General features: G+C 44.2%; 1 protein-coding gene across 1 annotated transcript in view; it reads right to left on the minus strand.

The window, feature by feature from the left end:
* The window catches only part of FAM184B (family with sequence similarity 184 member B), a 111,632-nt gene extending 101,215 nt beyond the window's left edge, over window positions 1–10,417 (minus strand). Inside the window, exon 1 of the mRNA XM_089911701.1 lies at window positions 9,976–10,417. Within this exon, the coding sequence (XP_089767827.1) occupies window positions 9,976–10,122 (147 nt within the window). The 5' untranslated portion in view covers window positions 10,123–10,417. The remainder of the gene's footprint in view (window positions 1–9,975) is intronic.
* Between the last annotated feature and the right edge of the window lie 2,985 nt (window positions 10,418–13,402).

Raw genomic sequence — 13,402 nt, forward strand, 5'->3', positions numbered from 1 at the left:
TTGCTTGTGGGCAGCACACAGTTAACTTCTCCCACCTTGTGGAGGTTTCAGTTTCTGCAAAACAGCTCAAAGATATTGTTGTGTGTATACCTTGATGGGAACCAGGACCCTGCCCCAAGGCTGTACTATTGTTTCTCTTGACTGTTCCTCCCTTGTCTTGCATCCCCTCCCTTCCTTAATTAACAACTGTTTGCACCTGCCCACTGGAACTCAGTGCTGGCACCTGTTTTAAGTTAAAAAAGTTACGTCTGTTAGGTTTTTTTCTTTTATAGTTTTCATTTTCAATTATTCAAAATGCTCACATGACATTGAATAGGAGGGCTTCTATTGTATTTGAGAGCTCCTTTCTACTTCTCTCTGTAAGGTCCATGAGATAAGGGATTTTACCTGGCACATAAAAGGCACTCTGTAAGTGCGTCATAAATGAAAGAAGTTAAATTATGCAACATTTATGCAATGGACTATTGACACAACCTTTAAAAGTTGTGTTGAAGGGTTCTAGATTTACTGTGAAGGGGAAAAAACCCAGGTAACACAACAGTTATGTGTGATATAACTCTTTTTAAAAATCACATGTCTATATTTGTATGAGAAATCAGATAGTAGGCTCTGCAAAAAATGGTATTAGTTATTGTATCACTGTAGTTATTATGGGTTTGGGGATACTTTAAAATCTTTTTCTTTTTGCTTCTCTGTATTCTTGATTTTTCTAAAATGGTTGTGATTTCTGTGTATGATTGGTCACCGTCGTTTTTATTTTACCTCGTAATTCTAGTGTTCTGAAGGAATGTGGATCTGACCACATGGAGACACCAAGTTTGGTCCAACCCTGTGTCTGTGGTCAGGTGCTGGGAGTGACTAAGTCAGATGTTGGCCTGGGAGGGCATGGGGGATGTCCACTTATTTGTCACATATGCCAGTTCTCCATTGTGCTCAGAAAACTAGAAATTAGATGCTAGCACCTCCTGAGTTCTCGCCTTGAGAAAGGAGCCTTCCCACTCTCCCATAAGACGACTGTACCTAGGCTGTGTTTGAAATGTGCTATTTTATCCTAGGAGCCGCGGGAGGTCCAGGATGGGTTTTGTTCATTTAGTCCATCAACGAACACTTGCTGGGCACCGATCACTAACCCCAGGCACTGTTCTAGGCACCAGGGGGTATAGGAGAGAACAGAGCAGACAGAAATTTCTGCCCTCAAGGAACTTCCTTAGTGGGGAAGAGAAGGCCATAAATAGGTTAACAGATAGAGGAAAAAAATGGAAACAGCAGATGCAGCTGAGGAAATCTCATGGTCTAGGTGAGCAAGGAGGCCCTCCCTGAAGACATCTGAACCAAGCCAGGAGCAGGCTGAAGAAACCACGAGGACAAAGGCTCCAGGTGGCACAAGCCTGGCACATCTGAAAGCCTGAAAGAAGGCCAGTGTGGCCAAGGAGATGATGCTGAGACGTAGACAGCAGCCACCTCAAGTGACCATATTAAAGAATTTACTTTAGGGGAACCAATTTTATTCCAAGTGAAATGAGAAGCCATTTGTGGGTTCTAAACAGAAGAATGGCATGCTCTGGTTTATACTGTATAAGGTAATTCTTGCCGCTGTGAGCGGGGGCAAGGGTAGACCATGAGGAGGCCACAGCAGGGGTTGGGGGCCAGAGGAGAAGGAGGCTTGGACTAGGGTGGAGGCAGAAATGCAGAAGGGAGGTGGACCGACTCATTGCGTTTATGGGGTAAAGTCATCAGGACTTGCTTCAGAACTGGATTCAAACAGGAGAAAATTCAGTTTGTCTTCGTTTCTTTTAATGTTAACAGCTTAACTGAGATATAATCCTTGAGACCATACAATTCACCCATTTAAACTGTACAATTCAATGGCTTTCAGTATATTCACAGAGTTGTGTAACTATCACTAGAGTCAACTGAAGAATATTCTCATGACTCAAAGAGAAACCTTGCATCCCTCAGTCACTACCCCCATTGTACTTTGTACCATATTTTATTTATCCAGTCTTCGGTTGATGGACATTTCATTTATTTCCGGCTTTTTGGCTATTATGAATAATGTTGCTCTGAATACTGTGTACAAGTTAATTTCTCTTGGGTTTATACCTAGGCATGGAATTTCTGGCTCATATGATAACTCTCTGTTAATTACTTGAGGAATCACCAGACTGTTTTCCAAAGCAGCTGCAACATTCTACAGCAGTGTAGGAGGGCATGATTCAATTTTAGTATCACTCTGGATGCTGTGTGGAGAAAGGATTGGAGCAAGGCCGGGGGGAAGTGCAGAGATCAGAATGGTTACGCAAAAGTAGAGGCATCATAGTAGGGTTCAAGGACACCCAATTTAAGGTGTACTTCATCCTGTTTGATGGCAAAAAGATTTCTGTGAGATAGCTGTCTGTACACCCTATGCGTCACTTTGTTAAATTAAAAGATTCCAACAGAGAGGGCCTGTTAAAACAGATCTGCAGTTTTCAAATCTAGAATCCTAAAGCAAACTGGTATGGAACTGTTTAAACATCTGTCCCTACACAGGCTCCTGCAGGCAGGAGGGTATTTTCAGAGAAACTAAGGGAGTCAGTGGGTGCAATGAAACTTCCACAACTTCAAGCCATAAAAGCACAGGGCTCAAGTGGCAGCCTGCTGCTGAGGACTCGTGTGGCAGTAAGCGTCACTCCTACTGCCTGGGACACTGCCCTGGCCTCTCAGTCCAGAGAAGGCCTGGCTTTGTTCCTAGTTGCCGGTTTTGACAACTGGGCAGTGGTCCTGTCCCTCTGCAATTCTTCTAGCTCAGCAAGGGAAGGGAAAGCAACATCTATCAGGCTTACAATAGTCCTTCCGCCGGGTGAGATGCTCCACTTACATTCCTTAAGTTAGTGAACCCTCACAACAAATCACCAAGGAAGAAAGGACTATTTTTCTCAATTACAGATAAAGCAGGTTGGCCCCTTTGGATTGGAAAGTCAGAAAAGTCTCTCTGAAGAGATAGCATTTTAGCTGATATCAGCCATCCAGGGATCAGGAGTAAGAGTGTTCCAAGAGTAACCCACAAATTGTTAGCTCTCCAGGTGACCTCATTTTTATTCACATTTAATTTTCTTTTATATTTATTAGTATAAATAAGAGTAAGAAGCACCCCTCTAGAGATAAATCAAGTTTAAATTCATTTAAAAGATAACCTGGAGTAGAAATTATAATTATTTTCCTTAATATTTCTGATTTTATACTCAGGGTCTATTCTCCATAACAGCAGTCCCCCTACCCCATCCCTAAACAATCCACTATCTCCCCTCAACATCCAATATGACTGTCCCCGCTAATGTGTCTCCATAGACCTCAGTAAGGTTCTGGAACGTGGGGAAACACAGTTCGCTTGGTCTGGTTGTGCTACTGTGCTGGGAGTGGTGACTCTGACCTCCAGAACCTCCCACGGAAGGAAGGAAGGAAGGAAGGATCTACAAATAAGTGCTACACTGCAACTCAAAGGTCCCCTGCTCTCAGGTGAGGATGCTCTCCCAATGACAGAATTCGTTTTTACTATAACACTTTACCAAATTCCTCAAAACGGAATTCATCCTAAGATCTGTGTGGTGGGTCTTTAGGAAATCCCAATAAACAAAATCCTTCTTCTCCAACGAACTAATTGAAATACAAGACCAAGGCGTGAGGCTGTTTTGAGACCAAAATAACACATTACCGATATAATATTAAAGAGTGTGACATACCCACGGGCAGGCTGCATTCCTGATATTTACCCACCTAGTCACAATACTGGGCCTGGGCATTTCTTCCTCCCAGAACTGCACCTACCCCTGTAAAATCGACGGCACGGCTGACAGAGAAGAATGTGTGCTTCTATGGGCAGATCACTCCATAAGAAACAAGGGAGAAAGAGGAAAGAGCTCTGCAGACCCAGCTCCGGCCCTCAGCCTCACTGCTTAGATCTACATTTCCCCTTGCCTGGGAAAGAGCACTAAAGATGATTGAGAGAGGTTACGGAAACACAAGGATGACTAGGGAAGAAGCATCACCCTCACACACACACCTAACACTGGGCTCTGGATGCCCTGGTTCTGTCACTACATCCTAATGTGATGTCAGGCAAGAATACTGGCCCTTTCTTGGGTCTCAGATATTAATTCTCTCAATTAGAGATGGTGCTCATCTCCTTGCCATGCAGAACTGCTGTGCACACAGAGTATGAGTAAGTATGTCAAAGGCTGTGCAAAGAACACAAATACTAGGGAATCATAAGGCGTGACTAATGTGCAGAAGTTGCAGGCGCTTGATTCCACCGTAGCCCTTATAGGGTCTTCCGAGATCCTGGCAGACATCATTTAGGAAGGGTGACGGAGAGGGTCTGTCGGGGTTATCTTACTTCTTATACTTTCAGCTTGGCAGCTTCTGGCACTAAGAGGACTCTCATTGCCTCCTGGGTACTTTTCCTCAAACTGCTCCAGATGAGAGGTTGTCCCACGGGTATATGGAGTCATGCTTGTGGGCTGGGCTCCCAAGAGTCAGCCTTCAGTTCAAGGGAGGCTTTATGGAGAGGGAACACATGCTTTCCCACTCATTTTCATGTTCTAATATAAAAAGGTCTTGGCTAAGCTTGTATTTGGGGAGCAAGACACGCCATCCCACCTTGAAAATGGGAATTGGGGAATCTCTGGGTATGAGGGATGCTAACACTTCTGGATATGAGGATGTGGAGAGACCTACAAAAGGAAAAATCAGCTGGAGATTTCTGGGCAGGTGCAAAAGCAGGGACTGGCTGAACGGGCCCAGGGACAGGGCTGGGCAAACATGCCTGATGCTTTCAAGACCAAAGCATCTCACAGACTTTAAGGGGAAATGGATTTGGAACCTCCTGTTCTCCCAATTAACTCCTCTGTGCCCACTCTACTGTTTAAACCTTTAGTTGTTCTAAACTGGTGGTTCTCAACAATGTGTGAACATTAGAGATCTTAAGGGGCTTCAGAAAATAGCAGTGCCTGTCACCTCTCTCTCCTCTCCTTCTGAGATGGAGACTGGGGCATTGTATTCCTTTTGTTTGTTTCAAACTTTTATTTAGAAATAATTTCAAACTTAGGAAAAAACTGCCAGAAGAAGAATAGTACAAAGAACATCACATACATTTACCTAGATGCACCTATTCTTAACATTCTGTCCCATTTGTTTTATCATTTGCTCTCTATTTTTATTTTCTCTATTTTATTTATAAAATAAAATTCTTTGAGAGTAAGACATCACACTCACCTCCTTAAAAATAAGTTCAAGGTGCATTTTCTTAGAATAGGATATTTTTCTTGCACAGCCATGGTATACTTGTCAACGCCAGGAGCTTTAACATTGATACGAATACTTTAATTTTCTCTATCATCATATTCAATTTGTCAACTGACCCAATCATCTCCTTGTAGCATTTTTACATCCAGGATACAACCCAGTTTAGGATCAGGCATTGCATTTTGTTATCGTCTCACTGGTGTGTTTTTAAAATCTCTCCAGGTGATTTTAATGTGCATCCTGGACTTTGGACCACCGTGTAAATGAATATTTATTTGCTACACTAACACATAATGAGGGCGCCCCTGGTGGCGCAGTGGTTGAGAATCTGCCTGCCAATGCAGGGGACACGGGCTCGAGCCCTAGTCTGGGAAGATCCCACATGGTGCAGAGCAACTAAACCTGTGCGCCACAGCTACTGAGCCTGCGCTCTAGAGGCCACAAGCTACAACTACTGAGTCCACGTGCCTAGAGCCCATGCTCTGCAACAAGAAAAGCCACAGCAATGAGAAGCCCGCGCACCACCACGAAGAGTAGTCCCCACTCACCGCAACTAGAGAAAGCCTACTTGCAGCAACGAAGACCCAACACAGCCAAAAATAAATATAAAAAACAACCCCCCCAAAACCCCACATAATGAGTGTTTACCAGGTGCAAAGGATTGTGAATAAATTAAGGAGCTTATTATCTTAAGGGACATACTATATACAAATCAACTATAATATCAGATGGATAAGCATGATGAAAGAAATATTAACCAAATCCGTAGGCAGAAACTTTAAATTTAACAAGCTTACTGAGGGTCTACTATGTGGCAGACATTGTACAAACTTCTGGAAAAACAGATTAATAAGAAAGAAATAACGAGTATACAATTAGTGATTAATGAATACATGATTAATTACAAAAGTGAGATGTTTTTCAAAGATTTTTCTTGGGGGAAGTGAGACTTAAAAGATAAGTAGAATTCAACTTATAGAGATGAAGTCATTTCAGGAGAGGAAATATCAGAGGGAAGTGAGCGCACAGAGGAGGAAAGGGAGAAGTGCACTTCACTGTATTTGAGAACTGGGTGCCTGGGGTGGTACTTGATCCTCCTGGAAAAGTAGGCTGGAAAATGTAAGATGGTACAGTCACTTCGGAAAGTCAGTTGGCAGTTTCTTAGAAAGTCAAACATAAATTTACCATACAACCCAACAATCCCATTCCCAAGACTAATTTTTGTTACCCAAGAGTAACAAAAATGTGTGCGCAGGAATGTAATGTTTGTAGCAGCGTGATTCATAACAGCCCCAGGGTGGAAACAATCCAAGTGCCTATTAACTGGCGAATGTGATCATCAGAAAATGGTGTATCCATACAATGGGATACTACTGAGTAATAAAAGGGAATGAATGAATGACATATGCTACAACAATTGATGAACCTCAAAAACATGATGCTGAGATTTAGCAACTAAGTGAAAAAAGCCAGATGGAAATACATGTTGTATCGTTTCACTGATATGAAATAAATGGAAAGGATAAATTTATGAAGACAGAAAGTAGATCAGTGGTTGCCTGGCATTGGGGTAGGAACAGGGACTGACTACAAATGGATACAAAGGATGGTGATAGAAATGTCCTAAAACTGGATTATGGTTATGGAGCAGCAACTCTGTAAATTTACTAAAAGATGGTGAATTGTATGTTTAGATGAATTTTATGGTATGTAAATTATACTTCAATAAAGCTATAAAAATTAAGTTATCAAAATCAGACGGAAAGGAAGCAAGAAGAGCAATCTTAGAAATGAAAAATGTAATTCTAAAACTTAATAGATGGGGCTTCCCTGGTGGCGCAGTGGTTAAGAATCTGCCTGCCAATGCAGGGGACAAAGGTTTGATCCCTGGTCCGGGAAGATCCCACATGCCTCAGAGCAACTAAGCCCGTGTGCCACAACTACTGAGCCTGCGCTCTAGAGCCCACGAGCCACAACTACTGAGCCTGCATGCCACAACTACTGAAGCCCATTCCCCTAGAACCCATGCTCTGCAACAAGAGAAGCCACCACAATGAGAAGCTCGCACACCGCAACAGAGAGTAGCCCCAGTTCTCCAGAACTAGAGAAAGCCCGCGTGCAGCAACGAAGACCCAACGCAGACAAAAATAAATAAATTTTAAAAATAAATAAAACTTAATAGATGGGAAAAATTCTGGATTGGACATATTATTTAGAGGATTGGGAAATAGGAAGACAGGATTAAGGAATTCACCAGGATACAATAGAGACAAAAAGATTTTTAATAACATTTTAGGATATGGATGGAGAGGCTACCTTAACTCACCTAATGGCAGTTGCAGAAAACTGAATGGAGGCAATGACAGAGAAACAATATCTGAACACAAAATCATTGATAATTTTCCAGAATTAAAGAGAGCACCTGAGTCTTCAATAGAAAGTACATTCACTACCAACTAGAGAGTTCTAATGAAACTGCTAAACGTCAAAATACACACACACAAGTGCTACCAATAGAAAAGGCAGATTATCTACAAAGGAATGAAAATTTGATTGGCAGTAGGATTTTTACCAGCAGCAATCAGTATCTGAAGACAATAGAACACTATCAACACTGTGCTATGGGAAAATAGCTGTTCACTAGAAATTTTTAAAATTTTATTTATTTAATTTATTTATTTTGGGGTGTGTTGGCCCTTCGTTGCTGTGCGTGGGCTTTCTCTAGTTGCAGCAAGCGGGGGCTACTCTTCATTGGGGTGCATGTGCTTCTCATTGTGGTAGCTTCTCTTGCAGAGCACGGGCTCTAGGTGTGCGGGCTTCAGTAGTTGTGGCATGCACAGTCTCTAGAGCACAGGCTCAGTAGTTGAGAGGCACGGGTTTAGTTGCTCCACAGCATGTGGGGGGATCTTCCCGGACCAGGGATCAACCCCATGTCCCCTGCATTGGCAGGCGGATTCTTAACCACTGCACCACCAGGGAAGTCCCATCACTAGAATTTTATACCCAAGTAAACAACCATCCAACAGTGAGGGCAAAATACAGACATTTTCAAATATACAAAGAATTTCTTACCCCACCAAGACCCCTACGGAAAGAACTATTAAATGATGAACTTCAGCTAGAAGAAAAGTGAACCGAAAGAGAAGGCTGTGGATTCAAGAAAAAAATAGGGAGTAGAAGAATTGGTGAAATGTCAGTAAATTTAATGAACTCAAGTATAAAAACGATTGTAAATTTTAAAAGGTAAAAAACTCTAGACAACAATGACAAGATGGGAAAGGGGAGGGCTGTTAAATGGGTAAAGTATGCAAAGCTCTTTTGTAGGGAGAAAGAATTATGTGATAACTTTGTTAGAAAAACTATAGTTAAATATGTATGTGGAGGGGCTTCCCTGGTGGCGCAGTGGTTGAGAATCCGCCTGCCGATGCAGGGGACACGGATTCGTGCCCCAGTCCGGGAAGATCCCACATGCTGCGGAGCGGCTGGGCCCGTGAGCCATGGCCGCGGAGCCTGCGCGTCCAGGGCCTGTGCTCCACAACGGGAGAGGCCACAGCAGTGAGAGGCCCGCGTACCGCAAAAAAAAAAAAAAAAAAAAAAGGAAGAGATCACTGTTTGGATACAGGCTTATTTGCAAAAAATGTGGAGAAGTTAATGGGAGGGATAGGAGAAGGCAGCTGGTGTCCAATTCCAGGTCTCTGTGCTCTCTTCCTTCTGGCAAAATAGTCAGGGAGGAAAATGCCTGTGATCCCACAAAAAAGTGGGTGTGGGAAGTGGGAGGAAGATAGTTGGGGAAGAGAGTATGTCCCATACACAGAACCTGGACCGGACGTTCCACGAGCAGGCATGTTATCAGGAGTAATTATTATGAGATCGAAAGGAAACCCCAAGGCAACTAGCTAAATTCAGGCACTCGGGACCTTGTATAAAAGACAGAGAGGGATGTTGTTTTCTGTCTACACAACAGGCACAGGAGGGGAACCTACCACAAGGAGCTCCTAATTGGGAAGCTGCAGGGGGCTAACAAAGGACAGGGTGTCCATCTTCTTGCTGGTCTTCATAAGGAAGACATCACAGTTCCTTGGAGGTTCAATCAGGGCTCTGGGATGAGGTAGGGAGATGGAGGGGCTGACCTCCCGAGGTCCTTTGTAATCCAGTAATTAAATGGTGAATTGTTCACTTCCCCATTTATGCTCTGTACCCAGTTTGATAGTAAGTCCCCTGGGCTGCCTTCCAGGTTTACTATGGTGACACGCAAGCTGCTGGCGCTCAACAAATGAATCAAATGTTTAAAGAGCCCACATGACCTCCTCCCCGCCTGTAAAGTACGGCGATGAATGAAATCACAACATTCCAGGCACTATCACTTGAGCAGAGCCCGCAAGGAAACACACACACACACACCCCACAGCACTGATTCAACTCGATTCACATTCCCACCCTAGGAGCGCAGACCACCTGCTCAGCGTGGAGGTTGTAGGAGTTTCCTTGGCAAGGATCCTTTCTCTCAGCTGCTTTAGGATGGTGCCTCCAAAAGGTCACCAAGATTTAGGACCGCTTCCCTTCCGGGTTGGCCTCCGAGGCAAAGTTTCAGCTCGGATTCTGCCTGGGCTTCCCTCGGGCGCGTCCGCACTCCCTCCCCGGCCCGGGGCGCCCCGGACGCGCAGCTGGCCGGCCTGCAGCGCCTCACGTTACCTTGGTGAGCTGGGCGATCTTCTTGCACATTTTCACGTGCATCTCGGGATCACAGTCCATTCTCCAGTCGGCGCCACCTCCGGCATCGGCTTTGGAGCCCGGGCAAGTCCCGGGAGCGTGAATTTTGCTGTTGAGAGCAGAAGCCATCGCTGAAACGCGTCAGGCACTCAAAGCCTCTCGATGGCTCGGCTTCTCGATGCCCACGGTGTGCAGGTGCTTGCGCGCGCGGGCGTGTGAGTGTGTGGGTTTTCTCGGGAGAGGTGGCACTGCAGTCCCGCCGCCCGCGCCACCGCGTGGCTCCCGCGCGCCCACCCTTCCTCCTCCGGCCCTCGCTCGCTTGCTGGCTCTGCGGGCACCCGCACCCTGCGGCGAAGCGCCAAGAAACCGCACGTGCCGCTCGTGACCCGCGCGCAGCTCCCGGGCCCATGCGGTTTTCGCCTGCAATCAGCTTCAGCGACGAGGAGCCAGTGGCCTTGGAGAGGTTTTGCGCCGGCCAGGCGCGGCGCTCTGGGACACGTGGGTGGCGCCGGGCTCCGGACTCAGTGGCGACGGACCCCGCCCGTGGTGGGCATCCCAGGCCAAGAAGAAAGAAGAGCCGGCCTCAGCCTCGGGCAGCTGGGGCGTTTGGTGTGGGGAAGGGACCCTGGCGACGTGCTGCTGGCGAATGGATGGCGAGAGACCGGGCACCTTGACGGGTGCACTCAGCCAGCGACTCCGGAGCCTCGGAGCTGGGCGCTGAGGGCTGAGAGGGGGGGCGGGGTGCCGAGAGAGGGGCGGGGAGGGGAAGGCGAGTCGCGGGGACGCTAGGAGGTGCGGGGACCCGGACATACGTTTTGGGCCCCTGCCTGGGCTGAGGGTGGGAGCCCCCCTTCCCCCATTTTAAGAAGGACCCCGGACGTTGCGGGAGAATTGCCGGAGATTACCAAAGGGAAGAAGCCAAAAGGGCTGCCGAGGAGCTGGTGACCGAAATCTCGGACGAGAAAGCGCAGAGTACGTAGTGAGGGAATGTGTAGTGTAAGAAAGCAGAGAAAAAAGTCAAAGACAGGGGTAGAAAGGATGGTGGCAGGTGTGGGAAAGGAGGAAGCAAAGAGGAATGAAGGAATAGGTAACAAATGGAGCTGAAAGTCTGAGCAAACCGACCCCAGGGAAAGTGAAGCGACTCAACCACACACTGGCCACCGGCCACCCGGAGCCAGAATCCTGTCAAGTCTTTGGATTACGAGCTTGTGTGTTTTTCGTTTGTTTGGTGAGTGGAGGGGTTAGCGGGCCAGATTTCTTTGTGACTTGATTTTTCTGGTTTCAAACAGTGGGCTTTGGGGAAAGTGACAACATCCTGATCAGAATTTCCTAAAGTGTGAATAACAGCATCAAAATAATAAGCAATTTGCATGGTTAATATATTTCATTTTACAAACTGCTTTATATCAGAAGTTTTAATAATCTTGAAAAAAAACCAAGCAAACCTCAAGGGGTCTCGGAAACCACGATCCCATCCCTCCACACCACCCATTTTTATAGATGAGGAAATACAGAAAACTTGTACCAAGCAAGGCAATTACAAGTAGCAGAGTTGTGTCTGAAACAGAGATATTCCTATTCTAAATTCCTTACTTTCACCCCAATACATTATACTTCATAGGCATAGCCAACCTGGGTTTTGGTTCCTAGTTTATCCTTTTAGGTTCCCTCTCCAGGACAACTACCCCCTCCCCCAATTCAATTAGAAAACAGAATGCCTGAATCAGAATCACTGCCAGGATGTTGATGTAGACTCTTGGTCCTATCTTAGATTCCATGAGTCAAAATCTCTGGAGGTGAGGATCCAGAATCCACATTTTAAACGAGCGTCCTACTTAATTCCAAATTTAGAGTATTTTCTGCAGGGTCTTAATATATAATACATTTTACAGGAATTCAACCACTTTGTAAACTAGAAGAAAATTAGCCTTTTTGATTCAGAACTTTATCAAAAGTTGTTCTCCTCTGTGGAAAATCACATCATCAGTGGCTTTGTGGCTCATATTTGGTTGCTGATACAACACACTTGTATTGTAACTGCCACGTTCATGGTGAGTCTGCCAATATGTGCAAGCGTCTGAGTACTACATTATGTCATAAAGTTAATCAAGCCAGAGCATTTCCATACTGAAATGATTTAATTATAATTGCTTTCCTTTTATTTCTCCTTTCTATTACTGTCAAGAAATTACACTGATTTTTAAAATGTGTTTACTAATTTAAAAATTATCTATGAATTTCAAGATAATAACATGAACATTATAGAAAAGGTGATATTGGGTGTGAACAGGATTGAGAACCACTGCTCTTGATGATCTTATACACACTAAAGTTTAGTAATACTGATTTCTAACTCCAAGTTTTAGTTATTTAATTATGATCTTATTAAGTCTGGGGGCCAAAACCTTTTCCAGTTGGATATATTATACTTGCAACTTTATAGTGGCAGACAGTGGGGAAAGCAGATTCCCTTATCAGGCTTTGCCGGACTGCAGTTACTATAATCAAGGTACCACAAGCTGGCCTGTCTTGCAAAGAGTCCTTTGCAGTTTGCTGGGGTTTTCTAGCACCGTGACTAGTAGGTCTTTTCACACTATCAGGAATGAAATAGAGGGCAGAAGAGGACTATGTGCTTTGTCTAATACAGGGCATTTATTAGCCCACTAATGTGGTCTTGGAATTATGCCATGCTCTTTGCACATGTTCTCACCCCCACTAAGGCACTTATTATTCTCATTCTACAGACTAGAAAATTGAAGCTAAGGGAGGCTAAGCACCCAATTTTACACAGCTAGTAAATGGATCTGAGTCTATCCAACTTCAAAGGCTGTTCTTCCCAGAGCACAGTGCTGGCAATCCGAAACTTTTTAAAACTACAATCAATTTGTTTTTTCTTTAGATTATAAACATATAAGCTTCTTTTAGTTACCCCTCTCCTCAATCTCACCTGTAATAATACAAAAAATGGGTATAAGAAGAAAGCAAAAATTACCCCAAGTCCCACACTCAAAGAAAATTGCTGTTAATATTTTGAAGATTCTTCTAGACATCTCTCTGAAAACACCTAGAAAATGTTAAGTACATATATGTATTTTAAAATAAATGAGATACTGTAATAATGTTTTTGAACCCTATTCACTCAATCTTATTTTCCTTTTGCCAATAACAATCTACATTCTCATTTTAAACAGCCAGTATTCCATTATATACAACATATTCACCCCACCCATTATTGAACAATTCTTTTATTTTTTTATATTTTAAGCAAAATGCTTCATATATGTTTATAATGTTTGCTGTATTATGAGAATATTCAATTCTGTTCTAAAGGACAGGAAAACCAAAAAGGATATATGAAACTTATGTTGGATAGAATTCTTAAAATGTGTTAAGTACAGAGTATACTGTA

The sequence above is a fragment of the Delphinapterus leucas genome, chromosome 5 (assembly GCF_059928025.1).
Source record: "Delphinapterus leucas isolate spDelLeu-1000000601 "Yukka" chromosome 5, BTC_Dleu_Yukka2, whole genome shotgun sequence".
NCBI classification, from domain to species: domain Eukaryota; kingdom Metazoa; phylum Chordata; class Mammalia; order Artiodactyla; family Monodontidae; genus Delphinapterus; species Delphinapterus leucas.